The 21258-nt window shown below is 52.3% G+C and overlaps 1 protein-coding gene across 1 annotated transcript; it reads right to left on the bottom strand.

Annotated features, from left to right (window-relative positions):
* Positions 1–340: 340 nt before the first annotated feature.
* Positions 341–21128, bottom strand: LOC126652297 (chromodomain-helicase-DNA-binding protein 8-like; the record flags this gene model as incomplete). Its single annotated transcript, XM_050338999.1, has 11 exons — positions 341–651; positions 3897–4105; positions 6759–6796; positions 7533–7672; positions 10868–10922; positions 11048–11111; positions 12039–12153; positions 15548–15651; positions 16640–16729; positions 19619–19778; positions 20929–21128. Coding segments are annotated over 11 exons (1486 nt in total), but the record flags the coding sequence as incomplete, so codon positions are not given.
* Positions 21129–21258: the final 130 nt, after the last annotated feature.

The raw sequence follows: 21258 nt of genomic DNA, 5'->3' as shown, positions 1-21258 counted from the left end.
GATTTTCCCCCAAAGCCCAGCATTTCTCCCCCAAACTCAGGGTTTCCCCTCCAAACTTGGGAAACTTCCCCAAACCTCAACATTCCCCCCAAACTCAGGATTTCTCCCCAAAACTGAGCATTTCCCCAAAACTTGGGATTTTCCCTGAAATTTGGGATTTCCCTCCAAATTCGGGGATTTCTCCCCAAACTCAGGATTTCTCCCCCCAAACCCAGCATTTCTCCCCCAAACTTGAGATTTCCCCCATTAAACTTGGGATTTCTCTCCCCAAATTCCATATTTTCTCCCCCAATTTTGTGGATTTCCCCCCCAAACCTTGCACCCCCCCCAAAAAACTCACCCTCCTCCTCCTCCTCCTCCTCCCCGTCCCGGGGGTCGTCGCTGCCGGCCCCCCTGCGCACCCCCCTGGCGAGGGCCCCGCCCCCAGGCCGTGCCGCGCCGCCAGGCGCAGCAGCTCCGCGTCGTGCACGCCACGCACCCACCACGGCGGCAGCGGCGGCGCCGGCGGCGGCACCCGCGCCAGCAGCGAGCCCAGCGCGGGGTGAGGGAGCACCCGCTCCCGCAGGCACCGCAGCAGGGAGAGACGGCGAAGGCACCGCAGGGCCAGGGCTGGGGGCACGGGAAATGGGGCTGGGAACGATCCTGGGGGGGCTGGAATAGAGAAAATGACACTAATTAATCATTAATGAGTGATTTGGGGTCATTAATGGTGAGGGAGCACCCGCTCCCGCAGGCACCGCAGCAGGGACAGACGGCGAAGGCACCGCAGGGCCAGGGCTGGGGGCACGGGAAATGGGGCTGGGAACGATCCTGGGGGGGCTGGAACAGAGAAAACAGCGTTAATTAATCATTAATGAGTGATTTGGGGTCATTAATGGTGAGGCAGCACCCGCTCCCGCAGGCACCGCAGCAGGGACAGACGGCGAAGGCACCGCAGGGCCAGGGGGGCAGGGATGGGAAATGGGGCTGGGAACGATCCTGGGGGGGCTGGAATAGAGAAAATGACACTAATTAATCATTAATGCACCCGCGCCAGCAGCGAGCCCAGCGCCGGGTGAGGGAGCACCCGCTCCCGCAGGCACCGCAGCAGGGACAGACGGCGAAGGCACCGCAGGGCCAGGGCTGGGGGGATTGGAAACGGGGCTGGGAACGATCCTGGGGGGGCTGGAATAGAGAAAATGACACTAATTAATCATTAATGAGTGATTTGGGGTCATTAATGGGTGAGGGAGCACCCGCTCCCGCAGGCACCGCAGCAGGGATAGACGGCGAAGGCACCGCAGGGCCAGGGCTGGGGACACCGGCAGAGCAGCTGGGAACGATCCTGGGGGGGCTGGAATAGAGAAAACAGCGTTAATTAATCATTAATGAGTGATTTGGGGTCATTAATGGGGGGGCAGGACCCGCTCCCGCAGGCACCGCAGCAGGGACAGACGGCGAAGGCACCGCAGGGCCAGGGCTGGGGACACCGGCAGAGCAGCTGGGAACGATCCTGGGGGGGCTGGAATAGAGAAAACAGCGTTAATTAATCATTAATGAGTGATTTGGGGTCATTAATGGGTGATTTGGGGTCATTAATGGTGAGGCAGCACCCGCTCCCGCAGGCACCGCAGCAGGGATAAACGGCGAAGGCACCGCAGGGCCAGGGCTGGGGGCACGGGAAATGGGGCTGGGAACGATCCTGGGGGGGCTGGAATAGAGAAAACAGCATTAATTAATCATTAATGAGTGATTTGGGGTCATTAATGGTGAGGGAGCACCCGCTCCCGCAGGCACCGCAGCAGCGACAGACGGCGAAGGCACCGCAGGGCCAGGGCTGGGGACACGGGAAATGGGGCTGGGAACGATCCTGGGGGGGCTGGAACAGAGAAAATGACACTAATTAATCATTAATGAGTGATTTGGGGTCATTAATGAGTGATTGGGGTCATTATGGTGAGCACCCGCTCCCGCAGGCACCGCAGCAGGGATAAACGGCGAAGGCACCGCAGGGCCAGGGCTGGGGGCACAGGAAATGGGGCTGGGAACGATCCTGGGGGGGCTGGAATAGAGAAAACAGCGTTAATTAATCATTAATGAGTGATTTGGGGTCATTAATGAGTGATTTGGGGTCATTAATGGTGAGGGAGCACCCGCTCCCGCAGGCACCGCAGCAGGGATAAACGGCGAAGGCACCGCAGGGCCAGGGCTGGGGGCACGGGAAATGGGGCTGGGAACGATCCTGGGGGGGCTGGAACAGAGAAAATGACACTAATTAATCATTTGGGGTCATTAATGAGTGATTGGAATCGTTAATGAGTGATTGGAACTGTTAATGGGGTGTTTGGGGTTAATTGGGGGGCACAGGCGGCGCAGGGGGTACACCAGGAGAGGGGATGGGGACACTCCTGGGGAGGCCTGGAATAGAGAAAAATGACGTTAATTAGAGATTGAAGTCATTAATTAATCATTGGGACCGTTAATTAATCATTGGAACTGCTAATTAATTGTTGGAACCATTGATAAGTGATTGGGGGCAGGGACAGGAACAGGGGGGCTGCAAGAGGCAAAGGAGGCATCAAAACCCCCCCTAAATCCCCAAATCCAGTGACTTTCACCCCAATTTGGTCCATTTTCACACCAATTTTGGGGGTTTTCACCCCAATTTCACGTTTTTGCCCATTTTCGCTGTTTTTCCCCCCAAACCTCGCCCTTACCGGGTGTGGTGTTGGGGGGCAGGCGGCACAGACACCCCAAACCCCCAACTGTGATGATTCACCCCCCAATTTGAGTGATTTTCCCCCTGAATTTCTAATTTTTTACCAATTTTCACATTTTTGCCCGTTTTCGGTGTTTTTCACCCCAAATTTTCAGCGTACCCTGTGTGGTGTCGGGGGGCAGGGGGCACAGACACCCCAAACCCCCAATTCCAGTGACTTGACCCCAATTTCAGTGATTTTCCCCCCGATTTGGCTGATTTTCCCCCCGATTTTCTAATTTTTTACCAATTTTCGCATTTTTGCCCATTTTTGGTGTTTTTTCCCCCAAATCTCGCCCTTACCCGGTGTGGTGTCGGGGGGCAGGCGGCACAGACACCCCAAACCCCCAATTCCAGTGACTTGTCTCCAAATTGGGTGATTTTCCCCCCAATTTTCACATTTTCCCCGATTTTCTCATTTTTCCCCAATTTTTGCCCATTTTCGCTGTTTTTCCCCCCAAATCTCGCCCTTACCCGGTGTGGTGTCGGGGGGCAGGCGGCACAGACACCCTAAACCCCTAATTTCAATTACTTGTCTCCAAATTGGGTGATTTTCCCCCCAATTTGAGCGATTTTCCCCCGATTTTCTAATTTTTTACCAATTTTCCCATTTTTGCCCGTTTTTGTGGTTTTTTACCCCAAATCTCGCCCTTACCCGGCGTGGTGTCAGAGGGCAGGCGGCACAGACACCCTAAACCCCCAACTGTGACAATTCACCCCCCAATTTGGGTGATTTTCCCCTGGATTTCCCGTTTTTCATAATTTTCATGTTTTTACCCGTTTTTGGGGTTTTTCACCCCAAATTTTCAGCGTAGCCAGTGTGGTGTCGGGGGGCAGGCGGCACAGACACCCCAAACCCCTAATTTCAATTATTTGTCCCCAGTTTGAGCGATTTTCTCCCCGATTTTCACATTTCCCCCGATTTTCTCATTTTTCACCAATTTTTGCCCATTTTCGCTGTTTTTCCCCCCAAATCTCGCCCTTACCGGGTGTGGTGTCGGGGGGCAGGCGGCACAGACACCCTAAACCCCCAATTTCACTCCAATTTGACCAATTTTCCCCCTGATTTTCCCGTTTTTCCCCGATTTTCTGATTTTTTACCAATTTTCACCCATTTTTGCCCGTTTTTGCTGTTTTTCCCCCCAAATCTCGCCCTTACCCGGTGTGGTGTCTGGGGGCAGCTGGCAGACGTGCCGGCACATGGCCACGAAGCCGTGGTAGAAGCGGGTGAGCTCCTGGTCGGAGCGGCGCTCCAGGTTGGCCAGGGCGCGGAAGCGGCCCCAGCGGAACCTTCCGGAAGCCGCGTCCAGCTCCACCCCGAAGGTCGAGGCCACGCGCAGGAAATCCGACTGCTCACGGCGGCTCCACCTGGGGGAGAGAGAAATTGGGGTGAAAACACGAAAAAACGGGAAAAAATGACAAAAAACGGTAAAAAAAACGACAAAAAACGGCCCAGAAATGACCCAGAAATGGAAAAAAACCACCCCAAAAATGCCCCAAATTCCGACTGCTCGCGGCGGCTCCACCTGGGGGAGACAAGGTTTGGGGTGAAAAAAGGAAAAAACGGGAAAAAACATGAAAAAAACGGGAAAAAATAGTAAAAAAAACACCAAAAAATGACCCAAAAATGGGAAAAAACGACCCAGAAACACAAAGAAACACCCCAGAAACGCCCCAGAAATGCCCCAAAACGCCCCAAATCCGACTGCTCACGGCGGCTCCACCTGGGGGGAGAGGAAATCGGGGTGAAAATGGGAAAAAACGGGAAAAAACGGGAAAAAAAGGACAAAAAATGGTAAAAAAAGAGAAAAAATGGCCCAGAAATGGGAAAAAACGACCCCAAAATGACCCAGAAATGGAAAAAAACAGCCCCCAAAACTGCCCCAAAAATGCCCCAAATCTGACTGCTCACGGCGGCTCCACCTGGGGGGGATGGAAATTGTGGTGGAAATGTGAAAAAACGTGAAAAAACACTCAAAAATGGTAAAAAAAGACCCAAAAATGGGAAAAAACCACCCAGAAACACCAAAAAACCACCCCAGAAACGCCCCAAAACCGCCCCAAATCCGACTGCTCACAGTGGATCCCAAACCCCACCTCTAACCCCCAAATCCCCCCAAATTTGGAATTCCCACTCCCAAATCCCCCCAAATCCCCCCAAATTTGGGATTACCCCTAAACCCCCTCAAACCTCTCAAATTTGGATTTCCAAATCCCCTCACCACTGCATGTTTGTCCCTGCTGCCTGCCTCCTCTCCCCCTGGGGGGGTCCACCCCAAATCCCCCAAATCCCCCCAAATCCCCCAAATTTGGGATTCTCCCCAGACCCCCAAATCCCCCCAAATCCCCCCAAATTTGGGATTCCCCCTCACCGCTGTTGTTTGTCCCTGCTCCGGCGCTGCCTCCTCCTCCTCTCTCGTGGGTCCCACCCCAAATCCCCCCAAATCCCCCAAATCCCCCAAATTTGGGATTCTCCCCCAGACCCCCAAATCCCCCCAAAATCCCCCAAATTTGGGATTCCCCCAAACCCTCACCGCTGCTGTTTGTCCCTGCTCGGCGCTGCCTCCTCCTCTCCCCCTGAGTGGTCCCACCCCAAATCCCCCAAATCCCCCAAATCCCCCAAATTTGGGATTCTCACCCCAGACCCCCAGACCCCCAAATTTGGGATTTTCCCCCAAACCCCCAGACCCCCAGACCCCCAAATTTGGGATTTGCCCCCAAATCCCCTCACCGCTGCTGTTTGTCCCTGCTCGGTCGCTGCCTCCTCCTCTCCCCTGAGGTCCCACCCCAAATCCCCCAAATCCCCCAAATTTGGGATCCCACCCCAAATCCCCCAAATCCCCCAGACCCCCAAATTTGGGATTCTCCCCCAGATCCCCCAAATCTGATTTCCAATCCCCCAAATTTGGGATTCCCCTAAATCCCCCAAAATCCCCCAGACCCCCAAATTCGTGCCCCCTCACCGCTGCTGTTTGTCCCTGCTCCGTCGCTGCCTCCTCCTCTCCCCCTGAGTGGTCCCACCCCAAATCCCCCAAATCCCCCAAATCCCCCAAATCCCCCAAATCCCCCAAATCTGGGATTCCCAGCCCCCAGACCCCCAAATTTGGGATTTCCCCCAAACCCCCTCACCGCTGCTGTTTGTCCCTGCTCCGCGCTGCCTCCTCCTCTCCCCTGGAGCGGTCCCACCCCAAATCCCCCAAATCCCCCAAATTTGGGATTCCCACCCAGACCCCCCCAGATCCCCCAAATTTGGGATTTCCCCCAAACCCCCTCACCGCTGCTGTTTGTCCCTGCTCCGTGCTGCCTCCTCCTCTCCCCCTGAGAGTCCCACCCCAAATCCCCCAAATCCCCCAAATTCCCCCAAATCCCCCAAATTTGGGATTTCCACCCAGATCCCCCAAATTTGGGATTTCCCCAAATCCCCCAAATTCGTGTCCCCCTCACCGCTGCTGTTTGTCCCTGCTCCTGCGCTGCCTCCTCCTCTCCCCTGAGTGGTCCCACCCCAAATCCCCCAAATCCCCCAAATTTGGGTTCCCACCCCAGATCCCCCAAATTTGGGATTCCCCCCAAATCCCCAAACCCCCCAAATTTGGGATTCCCCCAAACCCCCTCACCGCTGCTGTTTGTCCCTGCTCGGCGCTGCCTCCTCCTCTCCCCTGAGGTCCCACCCCAAATCCCCAAATCCCCCAAATCCCCCAAATTTTGATTCTCCCCCAAATTTGGGTTCTGCCCCAGACCCCCTAAATCCCCCCAAATCCCCCCAATTTAGGATTCCCTTCCCAAACCCCTCCAAATCCCCCAAATCCCCCAAATTTGGGATTCCCACCCAGACCCCCCAATCCCCCAAGTTTGGGTATCCCACTCCCAAATTTGGTGTCCTAGCCCCTCCCAGCCCCCAAATTTGGGATTCCCACCCCAAATCCCCCAAATCCCCCCAAATCCCCCAAATTTGGGATTCTCCCCCAGACCCCCAAATTCCCCAGATTCCCCCCAAATCCCCCAAATTCGTGTCCCCCCTCACCGCTGCTGTTTGTCCCTGCTCCGGCGCTGCCTCCTCCTCTCCCCTGAGTGGTCCCACCCCCAAATCCCCCTAAATCCCCCAAATCCCCCAAATTTAGGTTCCCTCCCAAACCCCTCCAAATCCCCCAGACCCCCCCAAATCCCCCAAATTCCCCAAATATCCCCCAAACCCCCTCACCGCTGCTGTTTGTCCCTGCTCCGGCGCTGCCTCCTCCTCTCCCCCTGAGGCGGTCCCACCCCAAATCCCCAAATCCCCCAAATCCCCCAAATCCCCCAAATTTGGGATTCCCACCCCAGACCCCCCAATGTCCCCAGACCCCCAAATTTGGGATTCCCCCAAACCCCCTCACCGCTGCTGTTTGTCCCTGCTCCGGCGCTGCCTCCTCCTCTCCCCTGGGGTCCCACCCCAAATCCCCCAAATCCCCCAAATCCCCCCAAATCCCCCAAATTTGGGATTCCCACCCTAAACCCCCCAGATCCCCCACACCCCCAAATTTGGGATTTCCCCCAAACCCCCCTCACCGCTGCTGTTTGTCCCTGCTCCGGTGCTGCCTCCTCCTCTCCCCTGAGGGTCCCACCCCCAAATCCCCCAAATCCCCCAAATCCCCCCAAATCCCCCAAATTTGGGATTCCCACCCCAGACCCCCTAAATTTGGGATTCCCAAATCCCCCAAACCCCCAAATTTGGGATTTCCCCCTCACCGCTGCTGTTTGTCCCTGCTCCGTCGCTGCCTCCTCCTCTCCCCTGGGGGTCCTGGGGTCTCCTGCTGGGGGCGGGGCCTCCTCCGGCCCTGGCCCTGCCCCCGGCCCCCGCCCTCTGCAGGGCTCCAATCAGGCGGCGGAATCGGGCCGTGAGGGGCGGAGCCTGCGGGCCAGGGGGCGGGGCCTCCGAGCAGGACGAGGCGGGAGGGGGACCTGGAATTTGAGGGGTCAAAGGTCAATGCAGGGGGTCAAGGGATTTAGGGATCAAAGGGGATTTGGGGAGCTGTTTTGGGGTATTTTTGGGTGGGTTTTGGGGTATTTTTGGGGGTTGGGTTATTTCTGGCGGGCTTTGGGGTATTTTTAGGGAGCTGTTTTGGGGTTGTTTTATGGGGGATTTTGGATTATTTTTAGGGAGGTTTTGGAAGTATTTTTAGGGGCTGTTTTTGGGCTGTTTTTGGGGGTTGGGGTATTTTTAGGAGGAGCTTTGAGGAATGTTTTTGGGTTGGATTGGGGTATTTTTATGGGGGTTTTGGGGTATTTTAGGGGTTTGGAGTATTTTCAGGGGCTGTTTTTGGGGGGTTGTATTTTTAGAGAAGGGTTGGGGCAATTTTAGGGGTTGGTTTTGGGAGTATTTTTAGGGGTTAGGTTATTTTGGGTGGATTTTGGGGTATTTTTGGGGGTTTGAGTTATTTTTAGCGGGGCTTTTGGGGTGTTTTTAGGGGGGGTTTTAGGGTATTTTTAGGGGCTGTTTTTGGGGCTGTTTTTTGGGGGGCTTGGGGTATCTTTAAGGGGGTTGGGTTATTTTTTGGGGAGGTTTTGGGGTATTTTTAGGGGCTGTTTTTGGGGTATTTTTAGGAAAGTTTTGGGGTATTTTTAGGGGTTGTTTTGGGGGGTTTTGGGTTATTTTTGGGTGGATTTTGGGGTATTTTTGGGGGGTGGGTTTGGTTATTTTTTGGCGGGGCTTTTGGGTTATTTTTGGGTGCGTTTTGGGGTATTTTTAGGGGCTGTTTTTGGGGTTGTTTCAGGGGGGGTTTGAGGTGTTTTTAGGGGCTGTTTTTGGGGTATTTTTAAGGGAGATTTTGGGTTACTTTTAGGGGGATTTTGGGTTATTTTTAGGGGTTGGTTTTGGGGGTTTTTTTAGGGGTTGTTTTTGGATTATTTTTTGGGGAGGTTTTGGGATATTTTTAGGGACTGTTTTTTGGGCTGTTTTTGGGGGGTTGGGGCAATTTTAGGGACTGGTTTTGGGGTATTTTTGGGGGTTGGGGAATGTTTTTGGGTGGGATTGGGGTATTTTTAGGGGAGTTTTGGGGTATTTTTAAGGGGCATTGAGGTATTTTTGGAGCTGTTTTTGGGGGTTTAGGGTATTTTTAGGGGGATTTGGGGTATCTTTAGGGGCTGGTTTTGGGGGTATTTTTAGGGAGGATTTTGGGGTATTTTTGTGGGGAGATTGGGGTATTTTTAGGGGGGTTTTTGGGGTATTTTTAGGGGCTGTTTTAGGGGCTGTTTTAGGGGGGGTTTGGGGTGGTTTTAGGGGTGGTTTTGGGGTATTTTTAGGGGAGATTTTGGGTTACTTTTAGGAGGACTTTGGGGTATTTTTAGGAGGAGTTTTGGATTATTTTTTGGGGAGGTTTTGGGGTATTTTTAGGAGGAGATTGGGGCAATTTTAGGGGCTGGTTTTGGGGGTATTTTTAGGAGAGGTTTTGGGGAATGTTTTTGGGTTGGATTGGGGTATTTTATAGGGGTTTGGGGTATTTTTAGGGGCTGTTTGGGGAGTTTGGGGTATTTTAGGGGTTGGGTTATTTCTAGGGGGATTTTGGGTTATTTTTAGGGGTTTTGGGTATTTTTAGGGGCTGTTTTAGGGGCTGTTTTTGTGGGAGGTTTGGGGTGTTTTTAGGGGTGATTTGGGTAATCTTTAGGGGTTGGTTTTGGGGTTCTTTAGGGGGTTTGGGGTGTTTTTAGGGGTTGTGGGGTATTTTTAGGGAGATTTTGGGTTACTTTTAGGGGACTTTTGGGGTATTTTGGGAGGTTGAGTTATTTTAGGAGAGGTTTTGGGGTATTTTTAGGGGACTGTTTTTGGGGGATTGGGTATTTTTAGGGGGTGGGGTATTTTAGGGTGAGTTTGGGGTATTTTTAGGATGGATTTTGGGGTATTTTCAGGAGCTGATTTTGGGTGGAGTTGGGGTATTTTTAGGGGACCTTTTGGAGGTATTTTTAGGAGATTTTGAGTTACTTTAGGGGGTTTGAGCATATTTTGGGGACATTTTAGGGTATTTTTAGGAGGATTTTGGGTTATTTTCGGGGGGTTGGGGTATTTTGGGGAAATTTTAGGGTATTTTTAGGAGGGATTTTGGGTTATTTTTAGGGGAGGGTTAGGGGTATTTTTAGGGGTTGGGGTATTTTTAGGGAGGTTTTGGATTATTTTTAGGGGGTTTTGGGATATTTTTGGGTGAGTTTGGGGTAATTTTAGGGGATGTTTGGGGTATTTTTAGGGATTTGGGGTATTTTTGGGGACATTCTGGGGTATTTTTAGGGGTATTTTGGGTTATTTTTGGTGGGTTGGGGCATTTTAGGGGATTTTAGGAACGTTTTGGGTATTTTTGAGAGGTTTTGGGGTATTTTTGGGTGGGTTTTGGGGTATTTTTAGGGGTATTTGGGTTACTTTTAGGGGTTTTGGAATATTTTTGGGGACATTTTAGGGTATTTTTAGGAGGGATTTTGGGTTATTTTTAGGGGTTTAGGGCATTTTTAGGGGAGTTGGGAGTATCTTTAGGGGGATTTTGGGTATTTTTAGGTGAGGCTTTGGGATATTTTTGGGGGGTTTGGGTTAATTTTAGGAAGATTTTAGGGTATTTTTAGGGGTATTTGGGGTTTTGGGGTGAGTATTCTGGGGGATTTTAGGGATATTTTGGGATATTTTTGGGGAGGGTTTGGGGTATTTTTTGGGGACATTCTGGGGTATTTTTAGGGGGGGGGTTGGGATATTTTTTTTGGGGAGGTTTTGGGGTATTTTTAGGGGCTCTTTTGGGCGGTTTTAGATTATTTTTGGGTGGGATTTTAGGTTATTTTTAGGTGGGGTTTGGGGTATTTTTTGGGGAGATTTTGGGGTATTTTTAGGTGGGGTTTTGGGGACATGTTGGGTTATTTTTAGGGGTGTTTTGGGTTATTTTTTGGGGTGGTTTTGGGGTATTTTTCTGTGGGGTTTGGGGTATTTTTTGGGGGGTTTTGGGTTATTTTTACAGGAGGTTTTGGGGTATTTTTAGGGGATGTTCTGGGGTATTTTTAGTGGGATTTTGGGGTCTTTTTAGGGGGTTTTTTGGGGACATTTTAGGGGAGATTTTTAGGTTATTTTTAGGGGTGTTTTGGGTTATTTTTAGGGGGGTTTTGGGGTCTAGCCCCCTCCCCCTTTACCTTCCTCTCCGTCCACCACCGAAATCTCCTCGTCCAGCCCGGCCAGGGGGTCACTCTGGGAGGGGGTCAAAGGTCACTGGTTGGGGGGGGGTTGGTCATCCCACACCCCCCTAAATTTCTAAACCCCAATTTTGAGGAGTTTTACCCCAATTTTGGGGGGTTTAACCCCCATTTTTTTACCTCCTCAGCCCCCCCCGCCGCGGGTTTGTACTCGGGGTCCTCGGGGTCTTTGTCGAAGTCAGGTCTGAAAAGGGGATAAAAGACCCCAAAATCAGCTCAAAGTGCCCCAAAATCAGCTCCAACTCCCTAAATGAGTGGAATGGCCCCAAATTGCCCAAAATGGGGCGATTTGAGCCCAAAAAAAGCCAAGGTTTTGGTGCCTCAGCCCGAGGGGTGAACTCAGCCCGGCCCCGGGGCCGGTCGGTATTAGCATGGCTGGGTCATCAGGGGCACCCAAACTGGGGAGACCCCAAAAGGGGGGGTTTTAAGGGTTGGGGTTTGGGGCGTCAAAGCCCCGAATCCCCCTCAAAACCACCCCAAACCCCCTCAAATCACCCACAACTCAACTCAAATCCCCCCAAACCATCTCAAGTCCCCCTCAAAATCACCCCAAATCCCCCCAAACTCCACTAAAACCACCTCAAAATCCCCCAAACCACCCCAAATCCCCCCAAACTCCCCCAAACCATCCCCAATCCCTGCTCAAATCCCCAAAACCACCTCAAATCCCCCAAACTGCTCCAAACCACCCCAAAATCCCCAAATCCCCCCAACCACCTCACCCCCCAAACCCCCTCAAATCCCCCCAAATCCCCTCAAATCCACCCCAAATTTCTCCCAAACTCCCCAAATCCCCCAACTCCCCCAAACCATCCCTAATCCCACCTCAAATCCCCCAAATCCCCCCCAATCCCCTCAAATCCCCCAAATCCCCCAAAACCACCTCCAAATCCCCCCTAACCACCCCAATCTCCCCAAACCATCCCCAATCCCCTGAAATCCCCCAAAACCCCTCAAACTCCCTCAAATCCCCAAAATCCCAAATCCTCCCAAAACCACCCCAAATCCCCCCTAACTCCCCCAAAACCACACCAACTCCCCTCAAATCCTCCCAAAACCACCCCAAATCCCCCCTCCAATCCCCCCCAGCCCCATTTTGGGGGTCCCTCACCCGTCGGGCCCCTCCAGCCTCTGCTCGGCCGCCACGGCGGTGGCGTCGGGGCCGCCGGCCTTGGCCAGGAAACAAAGGGCGGGGTCCGCCCGCATCGTGTGGTACCGCTCGTAGCCTGCACAAAAACCCCAGAAACCGACCCAAAATCAGAGCCAAAACAACCACAACGCACCCCAAAAACCGCGGTGGAAATATCCCCAGAAACGGCCCCAAAATCAGCCCCAAAAACCCCAAAAAATATCCTCAAAATCAGCCCCAAAACCCCCAAAAAATATCGCCAAAACAGCCCCAAAATCGACCCCAAAACAACCAGGACAGACCCCAAAAATCATGGTGAAAATATCCCTGAAAATTGTCCCAAAAAACGCCCAAAAAATCCCCAAAATCAGCCCAAAATATCCCCAAAACTGCCCCAAAAAACCCAAAAATATCCCCCAAAACAGCCCCAGAATCGACCCCAAAATCAGGCCCAAAACCCCCAAAAAACCCAGCAAAAATATCCCCAGAAACGGCCCCAAAATCAGAGCCAAAACAAACAGGACAGCCCCAAAAACCGCGGTGAAAATAACCCCAAAAGGGCCCCAAAAAACCCAAAAAATATCCCCGAAAACAGCCCCAAAATCCCCCAAAAATATCCCCAAAACAGCCCCAAAATAACCAGGACAAACCACAGAAATCATGGTGAAAATGTCCCAGAAAACGGCACCAAAGAAAACCCCAAAAACGGCCCAAAATCAGAGCCAAAACAACCAGGACAGACCCCAAAAATCGTGGTGAAAATAGCCCTGAAAATTGTCCCAAAAAACACCCAAAAATATCCCCAAAATCAGCCCAAAATATCCCCAAAACTGCCCCAAAAAACCCAAAAATATCCCCCAAAACAGCCCCAAAAATGGCCCCAGAATCGACCCCAAAATCAGGCCCAAAACCCACACAAAAATATCCCCCAAAAGTATCCCCAAAAACGGCCCCAAAAACCCCAAAAAATATCCCCAAACGGCCCCAAAATCCCCCAAAAATATCCCCAAAACAGCCCCAAAACCCCCAAAATATCCCAAAACAGCCCTAAAAACCCCCAAAATATCCCCAGAAACGGCCCTAAAATCAGCCTCAAAACCCAAAAATATCCCCAAAATGGTCCCAAAATCCCCCAAAAATATCCCCAAAACAGCCCCCAAAACCCCCAAAATATCCCAAAAACAGCCCCAAAAACCCCAAAAAATATCCCCAAAAACAGCCCCAAAAACCCCAAAAAATATCCCCAAAAACGGCCCCAAAATCGGCCCCAAAACAACCAGGACAGACCACAAAAACCACAGTGAAAATAGCCCCGGAAATGGTCCCAAAAAACCCAAAAACGGCACCAAAATCAGAGCCAAAACAACCAGAACAGACCTCAAAAATCATGGTGAAAATATGCCTGAAAATGGCACCAAAAATGGCCCCAAAACCGACCCAAAATCAGAGCCAAAACAACCAGGACAGACCCCAAAAATCATGGTGAAATTATCCCCAGAAACGGCCCCAAAAACGGTCCCAAAATCAGCCCCAAAACAACCAGGACAGCACCCAAAAATCGTGGTGAAAATATACCCAAAAATGGCCCCAAAATCAGCCCCAAAACCCCCAAAAAACCCAGCAAAAATATCCCAAAAAATGGCCTCAAAATCAGACCCAAAACAAGCAGAACAGACCCCAAAATTTATGGTGAAAATATGCCCGAAAATGGCAACAAAAAACCCAAAAAATATCCCGAAAATGGTCCCAAAATCAGACCCAAAACACCCTGAAACCCTGGCAAAAATACCCCCAGAAACGGCCCCAAAATCAGTCCCAAAAATATCCCCCAAAACCGACCCAAAATCAGCCCCAAAAACCCCCTGAAACGCCCCCAAAAATCATGGTGAAAATATCCCCAAAAACAGCCCCAAAAACCCCAAAAAATATCCCCCCAAAACGGCCCCAAAAACCACAAAAAATATCCCCGAAAACGGCCCCAAAATCAGCCCCAAAACACCCAGAACAGCCCCCAAAAACTGCGGTGAAAATAGCCCCGGAAACGGTCCCAAAAACCCCCAAAAATATCCCCAAAAATGGCCCCAAAAACCCCCCAAAATATCCCCAAAAACCGCCCCAAAAACAGCCCCAAAAATGTGCCCAAAATCAGCCCCAAAAAAATCCCCAAAAACAGCCCCAAAATCAGCCCCAAAAACAGCCCCAAAATCAGCCCCAAAAACCCCAAAAACCCCAGCAAAATATCCCCAAAACTGCCCCAAAAGGCCCCAAAATATCCCCAAAACGCCCCAAAACCCCCAAAATATCCCTGAAACGGCCCCAAAAAATATCCCCAAAAACAGCCCCAAAATCCGCAAAAAATATCCCCAAAAACGGCCCCAAAATCAGTTCCAAAACCCCCAAAAAATATCCCCAAAAACGGCTCCAAAAACAGCCCCAAAATCAGCCCCCAAACCCCCAAAAACCCCGGCAAAAATATCACCAAAAACAGCCCCAAAATCAGCCCCAAAACCCGCAAAATGCCCCCAAAAATCATGGCGAAAATATCCCCGGAAATAGTCCCAAAAACCCCATCAAAAATATCCCCAAAAACGGCCCCAAAATAAGCACCAAAAAACCCCAGAACAGCCCCAAAAACCCCAGCAAAAACACCCCAAAAAAACACCCCCAAATCAGCCCTGAGACCCCCCCAAAACCCCCCACAAAAACCCCCTAAAAACAGCCCCAAAAATCAACCAAAAAATCCCCCCCAAAACCCCCTGAGAACCCCCTCACAAACACCCCCAAAGTGACCCCAAAACACCCCAAAATCAGCCCTGAGACTCCCCCAAAACCCCTCCAATCCCCCCAAAATCGTCCCAAATCCCCCCAAAACACTCCAAATTCCCAAACTTTCCCAAACACCCCTGAGAAGCCCCCTAAAACCAACCCCAAAACCCTCCAAAACTCCCAGCCCCAAACCTCCCAAAACCCCTCCTCAAACTGCCCCCAAATCGCCCCTCCAACCCCTCAAAATGCTCTCCAAATCCCCCCCAAACCTCCCACCCCAAATCCCCCCAAACACCCTCAAACCACCTCAAATCCCATCAATCCCCCCAAACCCCCCTCAAACCACCCCAAATCCCCTCAAATCCCTCCAAACCCTCCCCCTAAATCCCCTCAAGTCCCACCTCCCAAATCCCCCCAAACTCCACCCCAAATCCCCCCAAACCCCCCAAATCCCCCCTCAAACCCCCTCAAACCCCCCCAAATCCCCTCCAACTCCCCTCAAACCCCCCAAATCCCCCAAATACCACCCAAACCATCCCCAAATCCACCAAGCCACCCCCAAATCCCTCCCAACCCCCAACCTCCCCAAATCCTCCTCAAGTCCCCTCCAAATCCCTCCCCCTCAAAACCACCCCAAATGCCCCCAACCCCCAAATCCCCCCAGGACCCCCCAAATCCCCCTCAGGACCCCCAAATCCCCCCAGGACCCCCAATTCCCCCCTGACCGTGCTTGAAGACCCCGATGAGGAGGGACTTGTCGGCCTCGGGGTCCCACCAGGCCGTGGGCACCTCCAGGGGCTCCACCAGCGGCAGCCAGAGGTGGATGTCACTGCGGGACGGGGTCGGGGACCCCAAAAACACAGTCAGGGACCCCAGAAACGGGGTCGGGGACCCCAAAAACGGGGTTAGGGACCCCAAAAACACAGTCAGGGACCCCAAAAACCCAATCAGGGACCCCAGAAACAGGGTCAGGGACCCCAAAAACGGGATCGGGGACCCCAAAAATGGGGTTGGGGACCCCAAAAATGGGATCAGGGACCCCAAAAATGGGATCGGGGACCCCAAAAATGGGGTTAGGGACCCCAAAAATGGGGTCAGGGACGCCAAAAACGGGATCAGGGACCCCAAAAATGGAGTTAGGAACCCCAAAAATGGGGTTAGGGACCCCAGAAATGGGGTTAGGAACCCCAAAAACAGGGTTAGGGACCCCAAAATTCAGTCAAGAAGCCCAAAAATGGGATCAGGGACCCAAAAATGGGATCTGGGACCCCAAAAATGGGATTAGAGACCCCCAAAAAGGGGTTAGGGACCCCAAAAACGGGGTTAGGGACCCCCAAATGGGATCAGGGACCCCAAAAACGGGGTCAGGGAGCCCAGAAATGGGTCTGGGGGATCCCAAACCCCTCCCAAAAATCCCCCAAACCGCCCCAAAAAGGGTCTGGGACTCCCCAAGAAGGGTCTGGGGGATCCCAAAGAAGGTCTGGAGCCCCTCAAACCCCTCCCAAAATTCCCCAAACTGCCCCAAAAAGGGCCTGGATCCCCCCAAAAAGGGTCTGGGACCCCCCAAAATGCCCCCAACTGCCCCAAAAAGGGTCTGGGACCCCCCAAAATCCCCCAAAAAGGGTCTGGGATCCCCCAAAATCCCCCAGACTGCCCCAAAAAGGGTCTGGGACCTCCCCAAAATCCCCCAAAATGCCCCAAAAAGGGTCTGGGGGATCCCAAAATCCCCCAAACTGCCCCAAAAAGGGTCTGGGACCCCCCAATTTCCCCCAAAAAGGGTCTGGGACCCCCCAATTCCCCCCCCCCGGGGGTCTCACCTGGCGGGGGCCCCGCTGAGAATTTTGGGGGCCTCGTCCCCGATGACCTCGTGGTGGAGAAAGTGCAGCATCCTCACCCTCAGCAGCACCCTGGGACCCAAAAACGGCACATTTCACCCCAAAAATGAAACAATTCAACCCAAAAATGGCATAATTCACCCCAAAAATGGTAAATATCACCCCAAAAATGGCACAATTCACCCCAAAAACGGCACAATTCACCCCAAAATGGTGCAGGAAGTGCAGCATCCTCACCCTCAGCAGCACCCTGGGACCCAAAAACAGCACATTTCAACCCAAAAATGAAACAATTCACCCCAAAAATGGTAAATATCACCCCAAAATGGAACAATTCACCCCAAAATGGTGCAGGAAGTGCAGCATCCTCACCCTCAGCAGCACCCTGGGACCCAAAAATGGAACAATTTACCCCAAAAATGGCACAATTCACCCCAAAAATAGCACAATTTACCCAAAAATGGCACATTTCACCCCAAAAACAGTAAATTTCACCCCAAAAACAGCACAATTCACCCCAAAATGGTGCAGGAAGTGCAGCATCCTCACCCTCAGCAGCACCCTGGGACCCAAAAATGGAACAATTCACCCCAAAAACGGCACAATTCACCCCAAAAATGGCACAATTTACCCCAAAAACATCATAATTCACCCCAAATCCGGGCTGGGAACCCCAAAAACAGCACACTTCACCCCAAAAACGGCACAATTCACCCCAAAAACAGCACATTTCACCCCAAAAACGGCACAATTCACCCCAAAAACGGAACAATTCACCCCAAAAATGGTAAATATCACCCCAAAATGGCACAATTCACCCCAAAAATGGCAAATATCACCCCAAAAATGGCATAATTCACCCCAAAATGGTGCAGGAAGTGCAGCATCCTCACCCTCAGCAGCACCCTGGGACCCAAAAACACCACAATTCACCCCAAAAATGGCAACAATTCACCCCAAAAATGGTAAATATCACCCCAAAATGGCACAATTCACCCCAAAAATGGTAAATATCACCCCAAAACGGGTACAATTCACCCCAAAATGGTGCAGGAAGTGCAGCATCCTCACCCTCAGCAGCACCCTGGGACCCAAAAACAGCACATTTCAACCCAAAAATGGAACAATTCACCCCAAAAATGAAACAATTCACCCCAAAAATGGCAAATTTCATCCCAAAAATGGCACAATTCACCCCAAAAATGGCACAATTCACCCCAAAATGGTGCAGGAAGTGCAGCATCCTCACCCTCAGCAGCACCCTGGGACCCAAAAATGGAACAATTCAACCCAAAAATGGAATAATTCAACCCAAAAATAGCACAATTTACCCAAAAGTAGCACAATTCACCCCAAAAATAGCACAATTCACCCCAAAATGGTGCAGGAAGTGCAGCATCCTCACCCTCAGCAGCACCCTGGGACCCAAAAATGGAACAATTCACCCCAAAAATGGAACAATTCACCCCAGAAATAGCACAATTCACCCCAAAATGGCAAATTTCACCCCAAAACTGGCAAATTTCACCCCAAAATGGGCACAACTCACCTCAAAAACAGCACTTTTCACACCAAAAACATCATAATTCACCCAAAAGTGGCATAATTCACCCAAAAATAGCATATTTCACCCCCAAAATGACACATTTCACCCCAAAAATAGCACATTTCACCCCAAATCCGGGCTGGGAACCCCAAAAACGGAGAGCCCACCCTGGGTTGGGATCCCAAAACCCCACAGATTTCACCCTAAAAACCCCCCAAAAAAAGATTTCACCCCAAAATCCACAGATTTCACCCCAAAAATTTCACCCTGAATTCGACATTTTTGCCCAAAACTTGGAATTTTAACCCCAAAATTTGAGTTTCTGGACCAACTGGTGGTGGAAGCGCTTCCTGTCCTGGAGCAGCCCCTCGGGGTTGGGACCCCCCAAAACCCCCCTTTTTCCCCCCAAATCTCAGGTTTTGACCCCGAAATCAGGGTTTTTTTGCCCAAAACTTGCAGATTTCACCCCAAATTTGGCCCCCCAGACCCACTTGCTGCACTGGTGCCTCAGGTGCTTTCGGTAGCCCTCGTCCTGGAGCAGCCCCTCGGGGTTGGGACCCCCCAAAACCCCCCTTTTTCCCCCCAAATCTCAGGTTTTGACCCCCAAATCTCAGGTTTTGACCCCAAAATTCGGAGTTTTTTGCCCAAAACAGGCAGATTTCACCCCAAATTTCACTCCCCAGACCCACTTGCTGCACTGGTGCCTGAGGTGCTTTCGGTAGCCCTCGTCCTGGAGCAGCCCCTCGGGGTTGGGACCCCCCAACCCGGGGCTGGGACCCCCCAAACCCCCCTTTTTCCCCCCAAATCTCAGGTTTTGACCCCAAAATTTGGAGTTTTTTGCCCAAATCTTGGACTTTTAGCCCCAAATTTGGCCCCCCAGACCCACTTGCTGCACTGGTGCCTCAGGTGCTTTCGGTAGCCCTCGTCCTGGAGCAGCCCCTCGGGGCTGGGACCCCCCAAAACCCCCCTTTTTCCCCCCAAATCTCAGGTTTTGAGCCCAAAATTCGCGGTTTTTTGCCCAAAACTTGCAGATTTCACCCCAAATTTCACTCCCCAGACCCACTTGCTGCACTGGTGTCTCAGATGCTTTCGGTAGCCCTCGTCCTGGAGCAGCCCCTCGGGGCTGGGACCCCCCAAAACCCCCCTTTTTCCCCCCAAATCTCAGGTTTTGACCCCAAAATTCGCGGTTTTTTTGCCCAAATCTTGGACTTTTAGCCCCAAATTTCACTCCCCAGACCCACTTGCTGCACTGGTGGCGGAGGTGCTTTCGGTAGCCCTCGTCCTGGAGCAGCCCTCGAGTTGGGACCCTCAAAACCCCCTTTTTCCCCCCAAATCTCAGGTTTTGACCCCAAAATTCGCGGTTTTTTTGCCCAAATCTTGGACTTTTAGCCCCAAATTTCACTCCCCAGACCCACTTGCTGCACTGGTGGCGGAGGTGCTTTCGGTAGCCCTCGTCCTGGAGCAGCCCCTCGGGGTTGTGCCTGCGCAGCCACTCGGCCTGGGGGGGCTCCAGGGGGGGCAGCGGCGGCTTCGGCTTCTTCCCCTTCCGGCCCCGCCCGCCCGGCACAGCCACACCTGGAGGGGGGAAATGAGGAGAAAACGGGAGGAAATGGTCAAAAACGGGGAAAAACGGGGAAAAAACGGCCAAAAACGGGGAAAAACGGGAAAAAAACGGCCAAAAACGGCAAAAAACGGGAAAAAAATGGGAAAAAAAACGGCCAAAAACGGGGAAAAAACGGCCAAAAACAGCAAAAAACGGGGAAAAAACAGTGAAAAACAGGGAAAAAACGGCCAAAAATGGGGAAAAAACGGCCAAAAACGGGGAAGAACGGGGAAAAAATGGGGAAAAAATGGCCAAAAACAGGGAAAAAACAGCCAAAAATGGCGAAAAATGGTGAAGAAAAGGTGAAGAACGGTGAAAAAATGGCCAAAAATGGTGAAAAAACGGGGAAAGCCGGGAAAATGGGGAAAAAATGGGAAAAAATAGGGGAAAATGGGGAGAATCGGTGATAAAATTGGAATTCCCCAAATTGCCCCAAAACAGGACTGGAACTGCCCCCAAAGAGCCCCAAAATGGAGCTGGAACACCCCCAGAAATGGGATTGGAACCCCCCAAAGAACCCCAAAATGGGACTGGAAGCCCCCCAAAAATGGGATTGGAACCCCCCTCCCCAAAACAGCCCCAAAATGGAGCTGGGACCCCCCCAAAAATGGGATTGGAACCCCCCAAAGAACCCCGAAATGGGGTTGGAACCCCCCGAAAATGGGATTGGAACCCCCACCCCAAAACAGACCCAAAATGGGGCTGGAACCCCCTCCAAAAATGGGATTGGAACCCCCCCAAACTGCCCCAAAACGGGGCTGGAAGAACCCCAAAGTGCCCCAAAACAGAGCTGGAAAAACCCCCAAACTGGCCCTGGGAGAACCCAAAGTGCCCCCAAAACCCCCCCAAACTGGCCCTGGGAGAACCCAAAGTGCCCCCAAAACCCCCAAACCGGCCCTGGGAGAACCCAAAGTGCCCCAAAACCCCCCAAACTGGCCCTGGGAGAACCCAAAGAGCCCCAAAACCCCCCCAAAATGGAGCTGGGAGAACCCAAAGTGCCCCAAACCGGCCCTGGGAGAACCCAAAGTGCCCCAAACCCCCCCAAACTGGCCCTGGGAGAACCCAAAGAGCCCCCAACCCCCCCAAATCGAGGCTCCCCGGGGGAGGGGGGTGGTCTCTCACCGGGCTGCCCGTGGGGCGGGCGGGCGCGGCCGTTCTCGGGGGGCGCCACCAGGGCCCAGGCGAAGGCGCGCACGGCGTCGTCGCCGCGGAAGTGCAGCAGGCAGAAGAGCAGGATGGCGCGGCACAGCGACTCCACGTCCCGCTCCGACAGGCGCCGCTTCAACCGGCCCTGCGCCACCAGCTCCCGCCAGCGGCCCCACCTGCCGGGGGGCAACGTGGTCAATGGGGGTCAACGGGGTCAATGGGGGTCAACGTGGTCAATGGTGAGTCAATGGGGTCAATGGAGAGTCAATAGGGTCAATAGGGGTTCAATGGGACCAATGGGGCCAA

This window comes from Myiozetetes cayanensis, unplaced genomic scaffold, assembly GCF_022539395.1.
Source record: "Myiozetetes cayanensis isolate MyiCay16 unplaced genomic scaffold, myiCay2020 scf751, whole genome shotgun sequence".
NCBI lineage: Eukaryota > Metazoa > Chordata > Aves > Passeriformes > Tyrannidae > Myiozetetes > Myiozetetes cayanensis.
The sequence above is the reverse complement of the archived record's forward strand: the minus strand, read 5'-3'. Positions and strand labels throughout refer to the sequence as shown.